The 25,333-nt window shown below is 44.7% G+C and overlaps 1 protein-coding gene and 1 long non-coding RNA gene across 3 annotated transcripts in view; one reads left to right on the plus strand and one right to left on the minus strand.

Moving 5' to 3' along the window:
• The window catches only part of LOC138350475 (uncharacterized), a 352,612-nt gene that overhangs the window by 26,537 nt on the left and 300,742 nt on the right, over positions 1 to 25,333 (minus strand). For both annotated transcript variants that reach the window (XR_011222128.1, XR_011222129.1), the window contains exon 4: positions 15,373 to 15,411. This is a non-coding gene — a long non-coding RNA (uncharacterized lncRNA). The remainder of the gene's footprint in view (positions 1 to 15,372; positions 15,412 to 25,333) is intronic.
• On the plus strand, positions 4,778 to 10,602 carry LOC123770186 (uncharacterized). The gene is made up of 2 exons (XM_045761860.2): positions 4,778 to 5,205; positions 9,391 to 10,602. The coding sequence occupies exon 2, from the start codon at positions 9,391 to 9,393 to the stop codon at positions 9,994 to 9,996; it is 606 nt and encodes a 201-aa protein (XP_045617816.2). The 5' UTR covers positions 4,778 to 5,205; the 3' UTR covers positions 9,997 to 10,602.

The raw sequence follows: 25,333 nt of genomic DNA on the forward strand, positions 1-25,333 counted from the left end.
GGAGTCGGGAGAGCAAGTACCTCAGGCTAAAAAATATATTCAACACCTATAACGTTGACTGCTCTATAAAGCTTTTTCCCTATTCAGCCTCTCTCTTTCCTGTGGTGAAATATTGAAGAATTCTGGGGTAGTTGAGGTTTGATATCGGGAGTGGGTGATGGAACAGCCGCGTTCAAGAGGGTGTAAAACCTTAGGACACTATGTAACCCTTTATGCCAGCGCTACTCCTAACCCGACCCTATCTTAATATAACCTATCCTAAGCTAACCGAACAAAGAGATAAAATGTTGTGTTTTATATATGGTATGTATGAGATGTGACGTCATTATGTCGCCATAATGTTCATGCTGGGAACAGGTTTTAGTTCCTACTTGATTGAGGAAGGTAAGAGAATCTTCCTTCTAGGAAGTGTTGTGAATGTTACGTGTATCAGATTGTTATTTTATCTCTCATTCTCTCTCTGTCTCTCTCTCTCTGTCTCTCTCTCTCTCTGTCTCTCTCTCTCTCTGTCTCTCTCTCTCTCTGTCTCTCTCTCTCTCTGTCTCTCTCTCTCTCTGTCTCTCTCTCTCTCTGTCTCTCTCTCTCTCTGTCTCTCTCTCTCTCTGTCTCTCTCTCTGTCTCTCTCTCTCTCTGTCTCTCTCTCTCTCTCTGTCTCTCTCTCTCTCTCTGTCTCTCTCTCTCTCTCTGTCTCTCTCTCTCTCTCTGTCTCTCTCTCTCTCTCTGTCTCTCTCTCTCTCTCTGTCTCTCTCTCTCTCTCTCTCTCTCTCTCTCTCTGTCTCTCTCTCTCTCTCTGTCTCTCTCTCTCTCTCTGTCTCTCTCTCTCTCTCTGTCTCTCTCTCTCTCTCTGTCTCTCTCTCTCTCTCTGTCTCTCTCTCTCTCTCTGTCTCTCTCTCTGTCTCTCTCTCTCTCTCTGTCTCTCTCTCTCTCTCTGTCTCTCTCTCTGTCTCTCTCTCTCTCTGTCTCTCTCTCTCTCTGTCTCTCTCTCTCTCTGTCTCTCTCTCTCTCTGTCTCTCTCTCTCTCTGTCTCTCTCTCTCTCTCTGTCTCTCTCTCTCTCTCTGTCTCTCTCTCTCTCTCTGTCTCTCTCTCTCTCTCTGTCTCTCTCTCTCTCTCTGTCTCTCTCTCTCTCTCTGTCTCTCTCTCTCTCTCTGTCTCTCTCTCTCTCTCTGTCTCTCTCTCTCTCTCTGTCTCTCTCTCTCTCTCTCTGTCTCTCTCTCTCTCTCTGTCTCTCTCTCTCTCTCTGTCTCTCTCTCTCTCTCTGTCTCTCTCTCTCTCTCTGTCTCTCTCTCTCTCTCTGTCTCTCTCTCTCTCTCTGTCTCTCTCTCTCTCTGTCTCTCTCTCTCTCTGTCTCTCTCTCTCTCTGTCTCTCTCTCTCTCTGTCTCTCTCTCTCTCTGTCTCTCTCTCTCTCTGCCTCTCTCTCTCTCTGCCTCTCTCTCTCTCTGCCTCTCTCTCTCTCTGCCTCTCTCTCTCTCTGCCTCTCTCTCTCTCTGCCTCTCTCTCTCTCTGCCTCTCTCTCTCTCTGCCTCTCTCTCTCTCTGCCTCTCTCTCTCTGCCTCTCTCTCTCTGCCTCTCTCTCTCTGCCTCTCTCTCTCTGCCTCTCTCTCTCTGCCTCTCTCTCTCTGCCTCTCTCTCTCTGCCTCTCTCTCTCTGCCTCTCTCTCTCTGCCTCTCTCTCTGCCTCTCTCTCTGCCTCTCTCTCTGCCTCTCTCTCTGCCTCTCTCTCTGCCTCTCTCTGCCTCTCTCTGCCTCTCTCTGCCTCTCTCTGCCTCTCTCTGTCTCTCTCTGTCTCTCTCTGTCTCTCTCTGTCTCTCTCTGTCTCCCTCTCTCTCTCCAAAAAGAGCTCACTCTCGCCACACTTGGAGAGACAGAATCAGGAGAAATAATAACGACATACAAGGTTCTCAGAGGAATTGATAACGATGATAAAAAGAGGACATGCTGGGTACAAGACAAAGTACAACAAGAGGACATGTACGAAAACTTGAGGCGTAGCTGAGTCACCGTGAAGTTACAAAAACTGCTGTGTAAGAGTAGTGGAAATGGAAGAGAGAAAAATAGTGGATGCTAACTCATTATTTAAAAAAATAGATATGAGGAAAAACGGGAGGTTCAGGATGGACTGATGTAAACAACTGATGCCAGGTAAAGCTCAGGTACAAGAGCACGAAGCCCTGCAAGCACATTTAGGCGAGTATATTTAGGTCAGTCCACATCAACATTTCCAACAGGTCAGCTCTTCTGATCATACCGTCCAAGTCTTGCTCCTCTGCGCTCCACCAACTTCATCCTTGGATATCTGCCAGCTCCGGCGATTATCACTGAACCGAGGAAGATCTTGCATCACTTGCTCCGTGGAAATTGTGTTTGGAGAGCGACCTGTTGCCAGCGGTGACACTAATCTGGCAATGATTACGTCCCGTCCTTATTAGTATTTCACATTTTTTTTTTTTTAGGCAAATCAAACAAATTAACATTAGATGAACAAATACCCGGTTCGAATCCTGGCTGCGTGTAGCTCTGTCCAACAGTCTGGTTGACCAGTTCACCAACCAGGAGAACTGGTCAGAGACCGAGTTGCAAGGATGTTGATACCAAGCAACAACAGGTAGGGTCGGTGGGAGGATGGGAAGAGTATTATGGAAGGATGGAGGATTTGGCGGGAAGGGGAGACGATTTGGCGGGAAGCCGGAAGAGGATCTGGGGTGATGGAGAGGATTTGGCAGGAAGAAAAGATTACTAGAACGGTAAAGGGTAAACATGAATAGTTTAGCAGTTCCTTGTCTCGGATCAATTTAGTTTTCAGGCAGAGACTATTTCCGCTCCCGCGATTATAAACCGGTTCGTGCCGCACTTGTAAACCGGTTCTTGCCGCACTTGTAAACCGGTTCGTGCCGCACTTGTAAACCGGTTCGTGCCGCACTTGTAAACCGGTTCGTGCCGCACTTGTAAACCGGTTCGTGCCGCACTTGTAAACCGGTTCTTGCCGCACTTGTAAACCGGTTCGTGCCGCACTTGTAAACCGGTTCGTGCCGCACTTGTAAACCGGTTCGTGCCGCACTTGTAAACCGGTTCGTGCCGCACTTGTAAACCGGTTCGTGCCGCACTTGTAAACCGGTTCGTGCCGCACTTGTAAACCGGTTCGTGCCGCACTTGTAAACCGGTTCGTGCCGCACTTGTAAACCGGTTCTTCCTCGCTTTAGCCGGTTTTTCAGACTTCAATAAACTGGATTTCACTAATTTACAAGCTGGTTCTTACCTCGTTTATAAACCGCTCTTCACTCGTTAAAAAACCGGTTCTTCCCTCTTTTATGAAACAGTTCTAAAGGTTTTCCTTAATTACCACAATCACTGCTAGAGAGAATTTCTAGACGCAGGAAGGTCTTGAAGGAGTAACTGTCCGCCACTACAGGAAAAAAATGCCATAGTTTTGCCTAACCAGAAACGTGCAAACCCAAGCAACCCACCTAACCTATCGAGGCTGATGCATAGAAACGTCAATATTGCGGTGATTTAATTTATACCAATACGTCGTATTTTCAACGCATTAATCGATTCAGTAAAACAAAATTGCGACGTATTAGCTAAATGTTGTGCTGCTCGAGCTACTGTAATGCAGGTAGCAGGTGTGTACAACCCTGACAACAGTGAGCACAACTGTTCAACAGGTGTGTACAACCTTTTCAACATTAATAGAGGCGCACAACTTTAACAACAGAGGTACACAACCAACAGAGGTACAAAACCCCAGCAACAGAGGTACACAACCCCAGCAACAGAGGTACACAACCCCAGCAACAGAGGTACACAACCCCAGCAACAGAGGTACGCAACCCCAGCAACAGAGGTACGCAACCCCAGCAACAGAGGTACACAACCCCAGCAACAGAGGTACGCAACCCCAGCAACAGAGGTACGCAACCCCAGCAACAGAGGTACGCAACCCCAGCAACAGAGGTACGCAACCCCAGCAACAGAGGTACGCAACCCCAGCAACAGAGGTACGCAACCCCAGCAACAGAGGTACGCAACCCCAGCAACAGAGGTACGCAACCCCAGCAACAGAGGTACACAACCCCAGCAACAGAGGTACACAACCCCAGCAACAGAGGTACACAACCCCAGCAACAGAGGCACACAACCAACAGAGGTACAGAACCCTAGCAAGAGGCGAGACCACTGTTGGTCACTTGCTGGCAAAATATACAAAATAAATATTTGTGAAAATGAAAAAAACAAAAATCTATCGAACATTCAGTGAATAATTAATGCCTCATTAAGCCTTATCATCAAATTACAATTTTATATCAGGATTTTTCATCGGGTGATCATTGTTTAGCAATTAAATATCCTTAAGACTTTATAACCAGATATATAAGTTGATTAGCTGTTGGGCTTAAGGTCTATCACTCTTGGGAGGGTTATTAAGGCCTATCAAACTCTAGAGGGGGAAGAATGTATATTAATCTATGGAAGGGTATCACAATCAACCTATAGAGGATTATGGTCTATCAACCTCTAGAGGGGTAATAAGATCTATTAACCCCTGGAGGGTTATTAAAGTCTATCAACCTGTAAAGAATTACTAAGACCACCACAATAGTTTATTGACCATCCAGCAAGTATATACTTTTATCTGACAAAGTATACAGAATATATACACAAAGAAATTTGGAACAGTTCTGGGTGAATATATTTCGTTGTCGAGGGCAGTAATACAGCACATATATTTACCATAAAATATAATCAGTTTTTTGCTGTGAAATATATTATACGCTGACAACGCCATGCGTATTTGCGTCACTTAACCATTTAATCACCAAATTAAAATATATAAACCATTGTACTTCCTATACAACGGTACTGTACTAAATGGTACTAATAGTCCTAAACCACTGTACTTTACCATTCCTGGTAAATATTTAATAAATAAACCAACTCCCCCTTGTTGCTTGGTTGCCAACTCGTAGAAAACGGAAGATGACGTCACTGCCTAGTGTGAAGTGACTGCGGACCTGCCAGTGACGTCACGTGGCGTTCAGTTGCTTACTGCGGATATGGATCAGTACCGGAGTGTGGCTCCTCCTGGCGGCACCGGCCCTCTTCTGCCGCTGGTTCTGTCTTCCCTTGTGACATAAATACCTGTGTGTTAGAGAAAAAGGTGCTTGTGAGTGCTGTTGTTACAAGCCAAGTTGTCACGCGTTAGTGAGGTAAGCGGTTGGTTGTGTCACACTGAGGGGTGGAGGAGCCAGCTGTTGGCTGCTTCCTCTTTGTGCGTTAGTGGACACTGCGCCTGCGTATACGCTTACTTGTATATATATTTCTGTTGACATGTACATGTTTATGCTACTCATGTACGTGTACGCATGTGTGTCCAAATACATGTGTACATAAACGTGCTTGATACCTGCTTGATGGGGTTCTGGGAGTTCTTCGACGACTCCAAGCCCGGCTCGAGGCCAGGCTTGACTTGTGAGAGCTTGGTCCACCAGGCTGTTGCTTGCAGCGGCCCGCAGGCCCACATACCCGTCACAGCCCGGTTGGTCCGGCACTTTTTTCTTTTTTTTTAGAAATCAATCTAGTTTTCTCTTGAAGATGTCCACGGTTGTTCCGGCAACATTTCTCTATGCGTGCACACGCACGCACGCACACACACATAGCTGAGAGGCGGGACCAAAGAGCCAGAGCTCAACCCACGCAAGCACAACTAGATGAGTACACACCACACCCCAGCGGAGGCCTCGCGGCTGAGTGGACAGCCCTCGGGGCGTCGTAGACCTAACAATCCGGGTTCGATTCCCGACCGAGGAGCAAAAGAAATTAGCAATTTCTTTCACCTGATGCCTCTGTTCACCTAACAGTAAATAGGTACCTGGGAGTTGGACGGCTGCTACGGGCTGTTTCCTGGAGATGGGTGTGTGTGTGTGTTAGAGATAAATATATATGTAGTAGACATAATAGAGCAAAAATAATTATCGTTTAGAAAGGCGGGGTCCAAGAGCTAATAGCTCGATTCTGCAGCACAAATAGTAAACACACACACACACACAAACACACACACACACACACACAAACACACACAAAAACACACACACAAACACACACACACACACACAAACACACACACACAAACACACACACACAAACACACACACACAAACACACACACACAAACACACACACACACACACACACACACACACACACACACACACACACACACACACACTTTACACCTGTTGATTGACGGTAGAGAGGCGGGACCAAAGAGCCAGAGCTCAACCCCCGCAAACACAACTAGGTGAGTACAACTAGGTGAGTACACACACACAGACACACACACACACACACACACACACAAACACACACACACACAAACACACACACACACAAACACACACACACACAAACACACACACACACACACCAGTAGGCTCAGGAATCTGTACTCCAGTTGATTGACGGTTGAGAGGCAGGACCAAAGAGCCAGAGCTCAACCCCCGCAAGCACAATTAGGTGAGTACACATACACACACAGAAAGCAGCCTAACAACTGGCTAACTCCCATATACCTATTTACTGCTAGGTGAACAGAGGCATCAGGATTAAAGAATATCTGCCCATTTGTTTCCGCCTCCGCCGGAAATCGAACCCGGGCCCCTTAGAACTACGAACCCCGAGCGCTGTTCACTTAATCGCCAGGCCTCCAAGGGTGTGGTGAGAACTCACCTAGTTGTCCTCAGGCTCTTTGGTCCCGCCTCTCAACCGTCAATCAACTGGTGTACAGATTCCTGAGCCTACTGGACTATCATATCTACACTTGAAACTGTGTATGGAGTCAGCCTCCACCACATCACTGCCTAATGCATTCCATCTGTTAACTACTCTGACACTGAAAAAGTTTTTTCTAACGTCCCTGTGGCTCATTTGGGTACTCAGTCTCCACCTGTGTCCCTTTGTTCGCGTACCTTCCGTGTTAAACATTTTATCTTTATCTACCCTGTCAATTCCTCTGAGAATTTTGTAGGTAGTGATCATGTCTCTCCCTCACTCTGTCTACCAGTGTCGTGAGGTGCATTTCACGCTGCCTTTCCTTGTAACTCATGCTTCTTAGTTCTGGGACTAGCCTAGTGGCATAACTGAACTTTTTCAAGCTTCGTCTTGTGCTTGACAAGGTACAGGCTCCATGCTGAGGCCGCATACTCCAGGATTGGTCTTACATATGTGGTATACAAGGTTCTGAATGATTCCTTGCACAGGTTCCTGAAGGCAGTTCTGATGTTAGCCAGCCTCGCATACGCCGCAGATATTCTTTTTATGTGGGCTTCAAGAGACAGGTTTGGTGTGATATCAACTCTTAGATCTTTCTCTCTGTCCGTTTCATGTAGGACTTCATCTCTCATTCTGTATCCTGTACCTGGTCTCCTGTTTACACCGCCTAGTTTCATTACCTAACATTTTCTCAGGCTGAATTTTAGTAGTCATTTGTTGGACCATTCATTCAGTTTGTCTAGGTGATCTTGTAGGCTCATACTATCTTCCTCCGTCTTACTCCTCTTCATAATTGTTGCATCATTAGCAAACAATGAGAGGAACGAGTCTATACCCTCTGGGAGATCATTTACATATATCAGAAACAGTATAGGTCCAAGGACTGAACCCTGCGGGACTCCACTGGTGACGCCTCGCCAATCTGAGACCTCAACCCTCACACTGACTCGTTGTCTTCTGTTACTTAGGTACTCCCGCATCCAACGGAGTACCTTCCCTTTCATTCCTGCCTGCATCTCCAGCTTTTGCACTAGTCTCTTGTGTGGTACTGTGTCAAAGGCTTTCTGGTAATCAAAAAATATGTATTCTGCCCATCCCTCTCTTTCTTGCCTGATTTTTGTTGCCTGGTCGTAGAATTCAATTAATACTGTGAGGTAGGACTTGCCATTCCTGAACCCATGTTGATGCTGTGTTACAAAGTTCCTTTGTGTCACACCTGACTAGACCTAATCACCTCACACTGCTTTACAATGTGTCAACTTTGTGAGAGAGAAAACATGCACTCACTTGAACATTATATTGTAGAATGTCCCATATTGACTGACTTTCGCCCTCCTGGGCTGAGGTATGCTGAACTCTGTAACTACTATGTGAGTACTGGAACACTTGATGATATATTGGACTTGTACCCTAAATTGACCATGTAATGTATCAATTATACAATGTATGTGATGTAACTATATAACCTGGGCACATGAAAGCACCTTAATCACCTTCAGTGGTTAAGTTCTTAATTCCACACTAGTTTCTCTATCAGCTATCTCACCCTGTCAGAGTGAGACAAATGTATGTGAATGCATGTGTGTGTATATATGTATGTATATATATGTACGTGTGTGTGTGTGTGTGTATAAAGTATATATGGAAGCTGATCAGGATTACATATCATCTTTGCAAATGCACCTTAATGACACAATGTAAAAGACACATCAAAAACTTTATGTAGTATACATAAATCTGTGTGTCTATGTATTTCACGTATGTAGCTTAGCCTAGCATTTTAAAGAGCACTACAATCACCTTCTGTGGTTGATTGTTCAATAAATTCCTGCATATGTTTAACACATCTCAAACCCTGTTCATGGAGGACAGGACAGAAGAAAATGTATATAAGCTGGTTAGCATTGTAAATGTGTGGCCACGTCTGTGGTAGAAAATAATAATAATAAAAAACTGCTTTACGCGGGACACTATCTCAACGGTGACGCTAAAGATTATACTATCAGAGGGAGTGAGAGAGACGGTGGACAGTGAGAGGGGACGGTGGACAGTGAGAGGGGACGGTGGACAGTGAGTGGGACGGTGGATATTCACTGCCACACACAACATCGGATCTAAATTATACATTTGAACAATCACAGGACTTCCATGAGCCTACAACAGTCCGCTACAACAGTCCGCTACAACAGTCCGCTACAACAGTCCGCTACAACAGTCCGCTACAACAGTCCGCTACAACAGTCCGCTACAACACTCATTACTTATCATCACTCACAGGCTGAATGCCACAGTCCAATATATGCCCATTATGGAAGCATGTCCACTCACAGCATGAGTGGTGCTGCGCATGTCCACTCACAGCATGAGTGGTGCTGCGCATGTCCACTCACAGCATGAGTGGTGCTGCGCATGTCCACTCACAGCATGAGTGGTGCTGCGCATGTCCACTCACAGCATGAGTGGTGCTGCGCATGTCCACTCACAGCATGAGTGCTTCTGCGCATCAACCCCTCACAGCAAATATTAGCAAAATCAATGTTTTTAAATGTCAAACTCTGTATTATTGACATAAATACCATCTGGGTCACATAATAACTGTTTGTTTTGTTTTGTTCTACTTTCAGATGAGTGACAGTGACGAGCGGGACTACGGTCGAGGCTACAACAGCGACAAGCGTAGCAGCAGTAGCAGCAGCAGTAATAACAGAAACGCTTATGGCTACGGCGGAGGCGGCTACGAGAGCTCGGACAGCAACAAAGATGACAAGTACAACAGCGGCTACCACGATGGCGGATCATGGGGCAAGGATGACGACGACGAGGACGACGACCGTGGTCGTGGTGGGTACGAGTTCACCTACAGCGACCAAGGTCACCCGGACAGCCCCGGCAGTGACCGGGGAGTCTTCGCCAGCTGCAGACGGAGCAAAAGTGTCAGTAGCCACAGTAGCAAAAGGAGTATCGGAGAAATAGGAGGGTTCGAAGTCTCGTATCACAGGGAAGAGAAGAGCAGCGACTGGAGCCCGAAGAGATGTAGGAAGTCCCGAGACAGTAGCAGCCGGAGCAGCAGCCAAGAGAGCGACAGATATCGCTTCAGGTTCGGTGAGAACGACAGCGACGACGAGAAGCGTAGGAAGCGGAAGCACGCGGCGGCGGCGGCCTCCTACTTGGAGGAGGAGTCCGGTAGAACTGGACACAACGACTTGCCCTGCTGTTGTGTCGTGTTGTGAAGGGTCACGACGACATCATCTGCTGTTATGAAGTGGTCAGGAGCCATAACAACATTCTCTACCGCTGGAGTGTCGTGCTGTGAGGAGCCATGACGACCTCACATTCATTTTTGTCGTGCTGTAGGGTGGCCATGATAATATCGTCTGGTGTTGTGTCGTGCTGTCAAGGGCCAAGACGACATCTGTTGTTGGGTCGTGATATGAGGACGTGACAACCTTCCTTATTGTCGTGTTATGGGGAGTTACAACGATTTTTGCCTATTTATGTGTCGTGTCACGAACAGCTGTGATGACCTTCCCTATCGTTGTGTCGTGGTACAAAGACCTACAACGACCTATCTTTCCTATTGTTGTGCCGTATTTTATAACCCACGAAAACTTTCCCCAATTGTTGTGAGGACCTTCGACGACCTTCCCTATTGTTGTGTCGTGGTCTGAGGACCTACGACGACATTTCCTATAATTGTGTTTTGAAGACCTATGACGACCTGTTGTGTCGTTTCCTGAGGAGCTTCCGTGTGTTATTCCGTGGGCTAAGACTAAACGACATAGGCTTAAGAGCAAAGTGTGCCATATACAAATAACTTATTATCAATAAGACTTGAGAATGGTCCAGGACGGACCGAAACGTCGTCGTCCCTTCACCTTCTAGTGTGTGGTCTGGTCAACTTATTATCAAGCTTGCATAATTATATATACGGTATAAAGAAACTCAGCAGTGAACGAAATAATTTAATAGTAAACATAATAACTCATCAGTGATCGAAATAATTCAGCAGTGAACGAAATAATTCAGCACCGAACGAAATAATTCAATAGTGAACGAAAGAATTCAGCAGTGAACGAAAAATTTAACGATGAACGAATATATTAAGCAGTGAACGAAATAATTCAGCTATGAACGAACAAATTACAGAGGTGCAAAGTGCCATATAAAATAAAAACGATGAACAAATATATACAAAATATATAAAGGAAAAATATTAATTTATTTCAGCACAAATAACCGCCTTAATGACATATCAGATCAAAGAATAACTCTATTCTTTCATACATTCATAGACGCATCAATCTTGGGATGAATAGTTTTTAGGCGAGTTTTTGTAGAGATTTTGCTAACGTCTTTTCTGCCTAAAATAGTTAATATGTGATCTTTTAAACTATATTACTGTATTTCACATCAGCGTCTGTTTGAGCGAACTTTTAAGGGAATATGTCCACAGTGAATATGAAGTTTATATATATATATATATATATATATATATATATATATATATATATATATATATATATATATATATATATATATATATATATATGTCGTACCTAGTAGCCAGAACGCACTTCTCAGTCTACTATGCAAGGCCAAATTTGCCTAATAAGCCAAGTTTTCATGAATTAATATATTTTCTCAAATTTTTTTCTTATGAAATGATAAAGCTACCCATTTCATTATGTATGAGGTCATTTTTTTTTTATTGAAGTTAAAATTAACGTAGATATATGACCAAACCTAACCAACCCTACCTAACCTAACCTAACCTATCTTTATAGGTTAGGTTAGGTTAGGTAGCCGAAAAAGTTAGGTTAGGTTAGGTAGCTTAGGTAGTCGAAAAACAATTAATTCATGAAAACTTGGCTTATTAGGCAAATCGGGCCTTGCATAGTAGGCTGAGAAGTGCGTTCTGGCTATTAGGTACGACATACATATATATATATATATATATATATATATATATATATATATATATATATATATATATATATATATATATATATATATATATGTATGTGTGTGTATGTGTATGTATGTGTGTGTATGTGTGTGTGTGTGTGTGTGTGTGTGTGTGTGTGTGTGTGTGTGTGTGTGTGTGTGTGTGTGTGTGTGTGTGTGTAATTACCTAAGTGTAGTTACAGGATGAGAGCTACGCTCGTGGTGTCCCGTCTTCCCAGCACTCTTTGTCATATAACGCTTTGAAACTACTGACGGTCTTGGCCTCCACCACCTTCTCACCTAACTTGTTCCAACCGTCTACCACTTTGTTTGCGAAAGTGGATTTTCTTATGTTTCTTCGGCACCTGTGTTTAGCTCGTTTAAATCTATGACCTCTTGTTCTTAAAGTTCCAGGTCTCGGGAAATCTTCCCTATCGATTTTATCAATTCCTGTTACTATTTTGTACGTAGTGATCATATCACCTCTTTTTCTTCTGTCTTCTAGTTTTGGCATATTTAATGCCACTAACCTCTTCTCGTAGCTCTTGCCCTTCAGTTCTGGGAGCCACTTAGTAGCATGCCTTTGCACCTTTTCCAGTTTGTTGATGTGCTTCTTAAGATATGGGCACCACACAACCGCTGCATATTCTAGCTTTGGCCTAACAAAAGTCGTGAACAATTTCTTTAGTATATCGCCATCCATGTATTTAAAAGCAATTTTGAAGTTAGAAAGCGTGGCATAGGCTCCTCGCACAATATTCTTTATGTGGTCCTCAGGTGATAGTTTTCTATCTAGAACCACCCCTAGATCTCTTTCTTTATCAGAATTCTTTAAAGATTTCTCCCATAATATATAGGTTGTGTGGGGTCTATGTTCTCCTATTCCACATTCCATAACATGGCATTTATTAACTTTAAATTCCATTTGCCAAGTGGTGCTCCATATACTTATTTTGTCCAGGTCATCTTGAAGGGCATGATAGTCATCTAAGTTTCTTATCCTTCTTATTATCTTAGCATCATCAGCAAACATGTTCATATAATTCAGTATACCAACTGGTAGATCATTTATGTAGACAATAAACATCACTGGTGCAAGAACTGAACCCTGTGGTACTCCACTTGTGACATTTCTCCAGTCCGATACATTGCCTCTGATTACGGCCCTCATTTTTCTATCAGAAAATTTTTCATCCATGTTAGAAGCATACCTGTCACCCCTCCAATATTTTCTAGTTTCCAGAACAACCTCTTATGTGAAACTCTGTCGAAAGCCTTTTTTTTAGGTCCAGATAGATGCAGTCAACCCAACCATCCCTTTCCTGTAAAATCTCTGTGGCTCGATCATAGAAACCGAGTAAATTCGATACACAGGATCTTCCAGATCGAAAACCATACTGTCTGATATTATATCATTTCTCTCTAGGTGTTCTACCCATTTAGTTTTGATTAGTTTTTCCAATACTTTCACAATTACACTTGTTAATGATACAGGTCTATAATTGAGAGGGGTCTTCCCTGCTGCTACTTTTGTAGATTGGAACTATGTTAGCCGTTTCCACACGTCTGCTACGATTCCTGTACACAGGGATGCCTGAAAGATCAGGTAAAGTTGAATGCTGAGCTCAGATGCACACTCTCTCAGAACCCATGGTGAAACTCCATCTAGACCAACTGCTTTGTTCTTACTTAGCATATTTTCCACTTCATCTCTAGACACCTCTATACGCTCTATGTTGTTCTCTGGAATTCTTATTGTGTCTGGTTCTCTGAAGATCTCATTTTGTACAAACACACTTTGGAACTTTTCGTTTAATGTTTCACACATTTCCTTTTCATTTTCTGTGTATCTGTCCACCATTTTCACCCTCTGAATATTATCCTTTACCTACAGCTTACTTTTAATGAATTTATAGAAAAGGCCTGGATCTGATTTACATTTGTCTGCTATACCGCTCTCAAAGCTCCTCTCTGCTTCTCTCCTTACTGACGTGTAGTTGTTTCTTGCAAAAGAAAGAGAGAGTATAGTTTCATTATACTGGTTGAAATCTTATTTTCATCTATTGTGTGTGTGTAGGTGCTCACCTAGTTGTGCTTGGGGAGGATTGATTTTAGGCTCTTTGGCCACGTGGAAATCCCTGAGCCTATTGGGCTCTGTCGTATATATATATAATCATATTCACTTTGTATTTGAGAAAACCTGCTCCCAAAATATACTAATATATATTTAGGGAGGCAGCCCGTCCTCCTAAGGTTTCCAAACGTCAAAAAACTATCGTACTAAAGCGCCCTTATCCTAACCTACCAGATGACCCAAAAGAGAAAACGGTTCAGGATGTCAATTTCGCAAACCGCTACCGATTTTTAGCGCGACTATTTTTGGCCCTAGGTAGAGTATACGTCAAAATACGACGTTCTATTAGGAGGACGGGCTGTGTGTGAAAGTTATTATTTACTATTTGTGCCTGCAGGAATACGCTGTTAGTTCTTGGACGCCGCCTTTCTAACAGTCGGTTCTCTAACGTAATGAATCCCGACCTATTTTCCTCAATCATATCTACTATATATTTTCCCTGACACAAACACACACATACAAACACACATTCCCAAGATGCAGCCCGTAGCAGGTGTCTTCCCAGGTATCAATTTACTGATAGGTGAACAGGGCGTCAGCTAAAAGAAACTCTGCCCAATTGTTTCTGCCTCGGCCGGGAATCAATCCCGGGCCCTCAGGACAACGTCTATGTTGTATGTGTGAGCGAGTGTTTGTGTGTGTACTCACCTAGTTCTGCTTGCGTGGGTTGAGCTTCGGCTCTTCTGTCCCAGATCCCTGTGTGTTTGTGAATGTGAGTGAATGAATGTCAGTGAATGTTTGTGTGTATTTTACCATTTGTATTTGTCTTACTATTTGTGTCTGCAGAATCGAGCTATTAGCTCTTGGACCCCGCCTTTCTATCCAATCTATTTTTCCTCTTATGCCTACTACATATATTTCTAACACACACATCCCCAGGAAGCAGCCCGCAACAGCTGTCTAACTCCCAGGTACCTATTTACTGTTAGGTGAATAGGCGCACCAGATGAAAGAATCCCTGCTCGTTTTTTCTACCTCGGCCGGAAATCGAACCCGAGGTCTTATGACTATGACCCCGAAGCGCTGTCTACTCAGGCGCGAGGCCCCAATGTGTGTGTACGCACCTAGTTGTGCTTGCGAGGGTTGAACTCTAGCTCTTTGGTCCCGCGTCTCAACTGTCAATCAACTGGTGTACAGGTTCCTGAGCCTACTGGGCTCTATCATATCTACATTTGAAACTGTGTATGGAGTCAGCCTCCACCACATCACTGCCTAATGCATTCCATTTGTTAACTACTCTGACACTGAAAAAGTTCTTTTTAACGTCCCTGTGTCTCAACTGGGTCCTCAGTTTCCACCTGTGTCCCCTTGTTCGCGCACCATCCGTGTGTGTGTGTGTGTGTGTGTGTGTGTGTGTGTGTGTGTGTGTGTGTGTGTGTGTGTGTGTGTGTGTGTGTGTGTGTACAATAAGCATTGTGTTTTTTTCTGCAATGAGCCATTAGAGCTTCGATTTTTTTATTTTTATAAATAAATTTGTACTAGCGTATAAAATGCATCAACCATAAAAAATAAATGCAGTTTTACTCACCCTCACGTCTACGGTAGGCTGCGTCGCCTCGTGCTCTTCCTGCAATGAAATTAATAACATCAGAATACAGTGAACTGCAGGAGGCCTAGTGGCCTATACGAGACAGCTGCTTATATCTACCCAAACATATTCATATTCATGTCCAACGCTTGAAACGCGCCAGTGAGCCCTCGTCAATCATGTAATTTCTTACATGAATCAACAACCCAATTTCCAATCTAGTACTCCCCTCTCTCCCTCTCCCCCCCCCCCCTCTCTCATATATATATATATATATATATATATATATATATATATATATATATATATATATATATATATATATATATATATGTCGTACCTAATAGCCAGAACGCACTTCTCAGCCTACTATTCAAGGCCCGATTTGCCTAATAAGCCAAGTTTTCATGAATTAATGTTTTTTCGTCTACCTAACCTACCTAACCTAACCTAACCTAGCTTTTTTTGGCTACCTAACCTAACCTTACCTATAAATATACGTTAGGTTAGGTTAGGTAGGGTTGGTTAGGTTCGGTCATATATCTACGTTAATTTTAACTCCAATAAAAAAAATTGACCTCATACATAGAGAAAAGGGTTGCTTTATCATTTCATAAGAAAAAAACTATAGTAAATATATTAATTCAGGAAAACTTGGCTTATTAGGCAAATCGGGCCTTGAATAGTAGGCTGAGAAGTGAGTTCTGGCTACTAGGTACGACATATATATATATATGTCGTACCTAGTAGCCAGAACTCACTTTTCAGCCTACAATGCAAGGCCCGATTTGCCTAATAAGCCAAGTTTTCATGAATTAATATATTTTCTCTAAATTTTTTCTTATGAAATGATAAAGGAACCCATTTCATTATGTAAGAGATAAATTTTTTTTTATTGGAGTTAAAATTAACGTAGATATATGACCGAACCTAACCAACCCTACCTAACCTAACCTAACCTATCTTTATAGGTTAGGTTAGGTAGCCAAAAAAGTTAGGTTAGGTTAGGTTAGGTAGGTTAGGTAGTCGAAAAGCAATTAATTCATGAAAACTTGGCTTATTAGGCAAATTGGGCCTTGCATAGTAGGCTCAGAAGTGAGTTCTGGCTACTAGGTACGACATATATATATATATATAATGTTTCCAGTTGAATTTTCCAATTATATGTTTTGTCTATATACTCCAATCGTCACCTTTCACCTTTTACTATTTGCTTTTCTAGAGAAAGGCAAAGGAAGGTTGACAGCACCACATGCATGACCAACTGTGTATATAGGTATCTGTCAGGGTGGTTACATGTGTGTACTCCCACACCTGCTGTTTGCTGTTCTTCCAGGGAGAGGGGGGGGGGGTTATATTGTGATGCCTACAGGCCAGAGCAGGATCTTCAGGGTTTAGGGTCATTAGTAGACATGATTCTCCCTCTGGTGGAAATTGAGTTGGGGCAAGACTCCTATTGATGAAGTCATTAACTTCACTGTGTTTTGATTGTCCTCCATTAGAGCTTCTGCAACATGCAAGCCATATTGGCTGGCTTACACCGTGTTACATATACATTTGTACTCATGTGTGAGGTGAGGCACCAAGGCGGAGGGCCACTGAAACGGTGTTTGGATGTAGACGTGTACCAGTTGAAGACACGTACAGCTGAGCGAGTCTCCTGTGAGGGGGACGGGGCGCCTACAGCTCTACGGCGAGCTATCACCTGTTTTAATGGCAGCGTGAATGGTCCCCAAGACAATATGCAACCAAAAACTATTGGCTTGGAGACCATTCAAGCTTGCTCGCATTTGTTTTACTCACGTGGCCCCAACATGCGAGGTGATTCGATGATATATCTGTCCCCAAAATTGACCACAGAGTGCTGTCGGGGGTTGGGTTAAGGGTCTGACGACTTCCAATTATTTTGAACAGTGTGGTCTAGCGGGATAAGTACTGGATATGCTAGGATGCATGGAGCCCTGGCTGTCTGGGTTCGAATCCTTCAGAGGTGTGCAGTTTTCGGTTAATGAGTTTTTTCTTTATTAACACATTTAGGTACATCTGCATTAGTGCAGCTGCCCTAGACTATATGAAGGTGAGTACAGTGTGTCAACAAGTTAGCAACGTGGTGCTAAAAATGCCCATCACACAGGATGGTTAGTCATACAGAGGCATGTGATCAGTAGTCTGTACTGGCAGACTCTGGGTGCATTATGAGGATATCATCGACACAAGATTGAATAAGGTAGCAGTGGTAATACAAGTCCCCATCTCGCAGGATGGTTAGTTATACAGGGCTATATGTTTAGTAGCCGGCACTGGCAAATTTTGGGTACACTGTGAGGATATCTTCAAGAATACGGGAGTGAATAAAGTAATTGCAAAGCTCCAGGTACCTCATGCCAACTGGTCTGAAAGGTCTAATAACTGGGCAGTCAGTGATGTAGTGTGGGAGATCATGCCGTAGTTCCTGCTCACAGAGTTTGCAACTGGAGTGCTCAGGATTGGGAGACCCGTCACCTGCAGCCACCTGCCACAGGTAACGGTAACCCAACCTGATCCTTGCAACCGTTAGAGAAGCCGTTGTTGACTAGGACCTGCCTTACCCTACAGAGTTCTTCATCGACTTCCTTCCATCCTGAGCTGTTGCTGAGAGCACGGTCGACGTAAGCGTTGACAACACTCCTCTTGTACCTGTCTGGTTAGTCACTATTGGCATTGAGGCACATTCCTATGTTTGTTTCCTTAGTGTAGACTGCAGTGTGGAAGCCTCCGCTCCTTTTCGTGACTAGTACATCCAGAAAGGGCAGCTTCCCATTATTCTCCATCTCGTAAGTGAAACTCAACACAGAATTCCGCTCAAATGCCTCCTTTAGCTGCTGCAGACATCTGGCATCAGATACCTGCGTAAAAATGTCAACATACCTGCAGTATATGACGGGTTTCAAGTCCATGTCCCCATCTACTTGCTTATACATGTGCCCATCCGGGCTCAAGAAGGGTGCCTCTTTAGTGCAAGCTTGGAGAAGTTTCCTCAGTATGTTTTCTGGCATGTCAAGAGGAGTGCAAGCTGGGTAACGATACACTCACACTCTGCCTGATATCATCCCGATTGTTTCATCCACAGGTACGTTGGTAAATAGTGACTCTAGGGATTCAGCAGGAATACAAGATCCTGCTTTCACTGAATGCTCAAATCAGTGGGATGCTCTTGCAGCCCCAGCACCCATTATAGAGCCAACAAAAAAACAATCAGTTTAGCTGGGACCACCCAATAGTGGAAAAAGTAGCCGATGCCATGCTCAGCGCCGCGACATCAGACAAGGAGAAAGCCCGCCTCAGAGCAGTGCGTGCCCCCCATGCAGGAGACTTCCTCCTGGCAGTACCCATGTCAGCAATGGGCACGCGTCTAGATCCAGAATCCCTTCGTGTAGCAGTGGCCCTCCGCCTTGGTGCCCCAATTCACACTGAATACAAGTGTATTTGCAATAGGGTGGAAGCAGACCAATATGAACTGCATGGGTTGCATTGCGGAAGCACAACGGGCTGGCATGCAAGACACAACGAGGTCAATGACATCAAGAGAAGCCTCGTCTCAGCTCGGTGTCCAGTGGAGAGAGAACCTCGCATCCTAGGGGACCACCACCCGAATGACCCCGCACTTCGCCCTGATGACATCACTATATACCCTTGGAAAACAGGTAAACTGTTGGTGTGGGACTACACATGTGTATCCACCCTGGCTGACACCTATGTACACTTCGGTGCTGATCAAGCAGGTGGGGCGGCCAACCACAGGGAAACAGCAAAATCACTCAAGTAGTACAGGCGACTGGAAGGTCGCCTGAACCTTTGTTCCCATAGCGTCTGAGACGCATGGCCCCTGGGACAAGAGTGCCTTGGGATTTCTCAAAGAATTGGGCTCCAAGCTCACTGACGTCACCAGAGACCCAAAAGCTACCAGTTTTTTGTTTCAGCGCCTCAGTGTGGCGATCCAGAGGGGAAATACCTGCTGCGTCCTCGGTTCCTGTCCGGAAGCGGAGGAGCCTCAAGAGATCCATAACCTTTAGGCACTTTTTGCATTAACCAATGTACATCTTGTAACCTTTAAACACACAATAAAGCACAAAAAAACACAGAAGGAAGGGGGTGATAGGAGAAAAGCACAGAAACTGTGTTGGAGGGGACCTAAACATTCCCTCCAATGCTTTATGTGTAGTTTCCTCCGAGGCTAAGGGTCCATTTCTTCCAGCCAGAGGTGGTACTCCTATATATATTTATATATATATATATATATATATATATATATATATATATATATATATATATATATATATATATATTAGTATGGGTCACCAGGCCATCACTGACCGCACGTATTTTATATATATATATATATATATATATATATATATATATATATATATAATATATATATATATTTTAGCATGTGTTTGTCGGCTGTGTTCCATTGTTACGTATCATGACCAAGAGAAGGAGAATAAAAACAAAATTAAAAACAAAAAAGTTAAAAAACAAACTGTGAGAAGGGGGGAAAAAAAGGTCAAAATTTAATAGAATACGACGAAGGTAAATTGCTTATTTGGAGTAAAATATTGCAAACGACCATAGCATTACACACTATGTTTATGGAAGCTCTTACACACACACACACACACACACACACACACACACACACACACACACACACACACACACACACACACACACACACACACACACACACACGCACGCACGCACGCATATTCACTCGCATCAGTCCGCGCTGACAGACATTTCTGTCACTCGGTGATGCACGAAACTTTTAAGACGCTCCAGATATCTGCAATTATAAGTTCATTCCCCGAAGACTTAAGATTATACTGCGATGTTGGGAATCCGGTCAAGTTGGCTGCAGGGAGGAGGTTATGTCTGGGTTGTGGATGTCTCAAGATCACCGGGATAATTGGCAGGGGAAAACCTGGCCACTTGGAATGTACCCGAGAAGCTGGCGACGGAGAGAGAGAGACAGAGAGAGGGAGGAGGCAGAAGACAGAGATACAGAAGGAAGAGAGAGACACTCATAAAACAGATATACACATACGTCAAACTCCTATAGTACCGCCCTATATAACTAATGGTGTTTGTTCTTCAAAGTCGAAGATGGCAATGACTTAAATATACGATCATCGATCTGATATATTGAACAGTATAATATATCAAATGATATAACTAAAATACCTCAATAAAATATTATAATTCAAAATATGCACTTAAAACACACAATATGCACTTAAAAAACACACAATATGCACTTAAAATCACTCAAAATTGCACATAAAACACACACGCGCAATAAGCACTTAAAACAATGAGAATAAAAACTCACACAACAGGAGAGAGAAAAAACATAGAAAAAAAAATCAATCCTAAAAATAATCCCACGCAAGAACTAGGATATATACAAGCTGTCTAACAGGATTAGAATACACAAACCACCCCTGACCCTAAGAACTGCAAAAAGATAAGATAAGACAGACGATAAGGTTTAGCCATAAATGATACTTATACATGTATCCGCTTCGGTTCCCGGTCCTTTTAGAGGTGAGAAGAGGTGTGGGTGCGAGTCCTGTGAGAATACAAGGAGTGTTTTACGGCTCGGAGCACCCCTTTTGTGCATTAGTATGGGTCACCAGGCCATCACTGACCGCACGTGATGTCCCTTTATCGTCAGTGATGAATAATGCATGCGGTGTGCTCGCTGAGACGCGAGGGAGTTGAGGAATTATGCGAGAGGTGTTTGGCAACAGTTACTCGTACGAGAGAGACTGTGGGAGCATTTCCACTCCGAGGCTTTATCACTGGTGTTAAGCCCGAACCCCCTCAATGGATCGTAGGGTTCAGTTCCTGAACCCCATTATGTGCCTCTCTTTAACGCTTTCCTCCACTGACTACGGGATGGGTATGGGGCGTACCACAGCCCACGGGATGGGTATAGGGCCTTCCACAGCCCACGGGATGGGTATGGGGCCCTCCACAGTCCACGGGATGGGTATCTTGAGGTTATCTTGAGATGATTTCGGGGCTTTAGTGTCCCCGCGGCCCGGTCCTCGACCAGGCCTCCACCCCCAGGAAGCAGCCCGTGACAGCTGACTAACACCCAGGTACCTATTTTACTGCTAGGTAACAGGGGCATAGGGTGAAGGAAACTTTGCCCATTGTTTCTCGCCGGCGCCTGGGATCGAACCCAGGACCACAGGATCACAAGTCCAGCGTGCTGTCCGCTCGGCCGACCGGCTCCCGGTATGGGGCTCTCCACAGCCCATGGGATGGGTATGGGGTCCACCACCGCCCACGGGATGCGTATAGGGGTCCACCACCGCCCACGGGATGGGTATGGGGCCATCCACAGCCCACGGGATGAGTATAGGGTCCACCACCGCCCACGGAATGTACATGGGCTGAACCACCGCCCACGGGATAGGTAAATGACAAAAAAACATGGCGTTACATAGAACCACGACGCCAAGCAGTTTATCTAGAACACACACTACTTCCTCATCAGTCCCAACCAGACGACAACTCTCCAATCATCACCACCAGCCCTCAAAGTGAAAAGAATTATTATAACTTCCTCATCAAGCCCCAAAAGAATAGAGCTCGCGTATCCTCATCAAAGCCCAAAGAGAACTCACACAACATCCTCACCAACGCCTCATGAGGCGAGGAGCCTGTACTCACACCATACCATATGAGGATACTGCCAGCAAGGAGGCACTAATCATAATTACATACAAGGAACCGAAATAAAAAAATTGAAGATGGTTCGTATGTTGGTTCATGGGAGTGTATGCTGGTCCATGGGGGGAGTGTATGCTGGTCCATGGGGGGAGTGTATGCTGGTCCATGGGGGAAGTGTATGCTGGTCCATGGGGGGAGTGTATGCTGGTCCATGGGGGAGTGTATGCTGGTCCATGGGGGAGTGTATGCTGGTCCATGGGGGAGTGTATGTTGGTCCATGGGGAGTGTATGCTGGTCCATGGGGGAGTGTATGCTGGTCCATGGGGGAGTGTATGCTGGTCCATGGGGGAGTGTATGCTGGTCCATGGGGGAGTGTATGCTGGTCCATGGGGGAGTGTATGCTGGTCCATGGGGAGTGTATGCTGGTCCATGGGGGAGTGTATGCTGGTCCATGGGGAGTGTATGCTGGTCCATGGGGGAGTGTATGCTGGTCCATGGGGGAGTGTATGTTGGTCCATGGGGAGTGTATGCTGGTCCATGGGGAGTGTATGCTGGTCCATGGGGAGTGTATGCTGGTCCATGGGGAGTGTATGCTGGTCCATGGGGAGTGTATGTTGGTCCATGGGGAGTGTATGTTGGTCCATGGGGAGTGTATGCTGGTCCATGGGAGTGTATGCTGGTCCATGGGGAATGTTGGTCCATGGGGAGTGTATGTTGGTCCATGGAGAGTGTATGCTGGTCCATGGAGAGTGTATGCTGGTCCATGGAGTGTATGCTGGTCCATGGGAGTGTATGCTGGTCCATGGGAGTGTATGCTGGTCCATGGGGAGTGTATGCTGGTTCATGGGGGAGTGTATGCTGGTCCATGGGGAGTGTATGCTGGTCCATGGGGAGTGTATGCTGGTCCATGGGGAGTGTATGCTGGTCCATGGGGAGTGTATGCTGGTCCATGGGGAGTGTATGCTGGTCCATGGGGAGTGTATGCTGGTTCATGGGGAGTGTATGCTGGTTCATGGGGAGTGTATGCTGGTCCATGGGGAGTGTATGCTGGTCCATGGGGAGTGTATGCTGGTCCATGGGGAGTGCATATGAGTGCGTGTGAGTGTATATGAGTGCGTGTGAGTGTATATGAGTGCGTGTGAGTATATGAGCGCGTGTACTGGTGTTCACACACACACACACACACACACACACACAGCTTCAGGCCAGTGATGGGTCGTTACGCTCACTCTCGCGCTGACATCACCAACTTGTTCAGAGAGAATGTTTTTTTTTGTCGGGATGTTGGGGAAGGATAGATCTGTGTTGCAGTCCCCCTCTTCTTCCTCCTCCTCCTCTCTTTCTCTCTCTCTCTCTCTCTCTCTCTCTCTCTCTCTCTGCATCAAAGTTTTCTGTACTTAGTGCTGCAACAAAGCAGAATAGATTGACAGCTATTACTGTATCAGAGTTTATAATACATCAGAACCATCAAAGGTCATCGTTGCCTCATAGGCGACGATGACCTATCACTAAATACCTATCAATAGAAAATGAGAAACATTTAAATAGGAAACAACTGGAAAAAGACAACTGGAAAAAGACAACTGGAAAGAAAATGAGAGAACCAATGGAACAGGAACTGAGATAACCGATGGAACAGGAAATTAGAGAATCAATATGCTTACATAAAAACACAAGAGGGAAAGAAATATGTACATTAATCAGAGAGATACAATATGTAAATAAAATAAGAGAAGAGAGCAACAGCAAAACGGTACCCACATGCAAGACAATAGAAGAAAAAGGAATTTCTCTCGTAACATCTCAATTCCGAGGACGATAGCAGACTACAGAAGATATGCTGCCAATTTGTCATTGCACCTGTCATTGACCCGCACCTCTGAGGCCTGAGAATAAATGACAGAAGGAACTAAAAGTTGTCTGGGGCGGATACTAGTCACATAGAACACAAGATGGTCCATGAAACTGATTTTAAAACCTACCAAACGTAACCTGACCTGAACGTATATACGGTTCTGACAATCTGAAAACGAGCTTTGTCGAACAGTCCTATGAACGATTCGACCATACTCTGTGACAAGGTTCTGTTGTTTTGGTAGCGAGGCCTCTTAGTAAGGTCTGTTGTCTGCAAGGAGCATGATAAAATTTATGTCAGGAGTGTGTGTATTAGGTCTGAGGCAGGGTCTGCAGACCAGCAGCCGAGAGGTCTGGTCTGAGGCAGGGTCTGCAGACCAGCAGCCGAGAGGTCTGGTCTGAGGCAGGGTCTGCAGACCAGCAGCCGAGAGGTCTGGTCTGAGGCAGGGTCTGCAGACCAGCAGCCGAGAGGTCTGGTCTGAGGCAGGGTCTGCAGACCAGCAGCCGAGAGGTCTGGTCAGAGCCTGGGCAAAGAGGACATTGATCATCTGAACTACCTTACAGTGGACTTTAACCGAATCTGTGGCAAAGTCTATTAAAATTTAAATTTTGCCCAAGTTTATTGGGCAGCGCCACTCATCCTGTGAGTGGACATACCGCCATAGCAGCATGTACACTCCCCAATTGGAAGAAAACCCGCTGGGTTGTTCATCCTGTCACTTGTACCCAGACACAGCTGGGACTTGATTAACTGTCTCAAGTGAAATGCTTATCAAACAAGATTATAATTCGTCAACCCTTAAAATCTTACGTTATCTTGCGGATACAAAATGGGGAAATCTCTTAAGAACAGTATCTATATCTGACAAATAGTATTTTCCTAACTCAATGTGGGATTTATTATTCTACACAAATTTCTAACGACTAAGATGTTCACACACTCTCAGGTAGTGGTTATGTTTTGACAGTTCTTGGGACTCCAAGAATGATTGCCATGGCTTCATTTTGTATGATTTCAAGTTTTTCATATCGCCTTAGAAGTCAACAAGTCTGGTGCTGCATACTCTATGACGGAGCGCACGTAGGCTGTGTACATCATTTTAAGCACGGCAATAGGGCCCCCATGCCCATTCCAGGTCATAGCTTTCAATACTTGGAGAAAGGTATATGATCTACTTGTAGCAAGCTGCATGATCTACCTGTAACAAAGAATATAATCTACATATTACAAAGTGTATGGTCTACCTGTAACAATAACATCTGCTACAGAGTGTATGGGGCAGTGGCTGAAGACACTATCGTAAGTAGGATCGAGTGGAAGGTATTTGGCATGGGGTGGATGCAACACCCTGAAGCAGGATCTACTTCAGGGTCCGGGGCCAGG

The sequence above is a fragment of the Procambarus clarkii genome, chromosome 45 (assembly GCF_040958095.1).
Source record: "Procambarus clarkii isolate CNS0578487 chromosome 45, FALCON_Pclarkii_2.0, whole genome shotgun sequence".
NCBI classification, from domain to species: domain Eukaryota; kingdom Metazoa; phylum Arthropoda; class Malacostraca; order Decapoda; family Cambaridae; genus Procambarus; species Procambarus clarkii.

Excerpts from the sequence above, each read along its gene's own strand:
- LOC123770186 (XM_045761860.2), top strand. The coding sequence starts at position 9,391 with ATGAGTGACAGTGACGAGCGGGACTACGGTCGAGGCTACAACAGCGAC.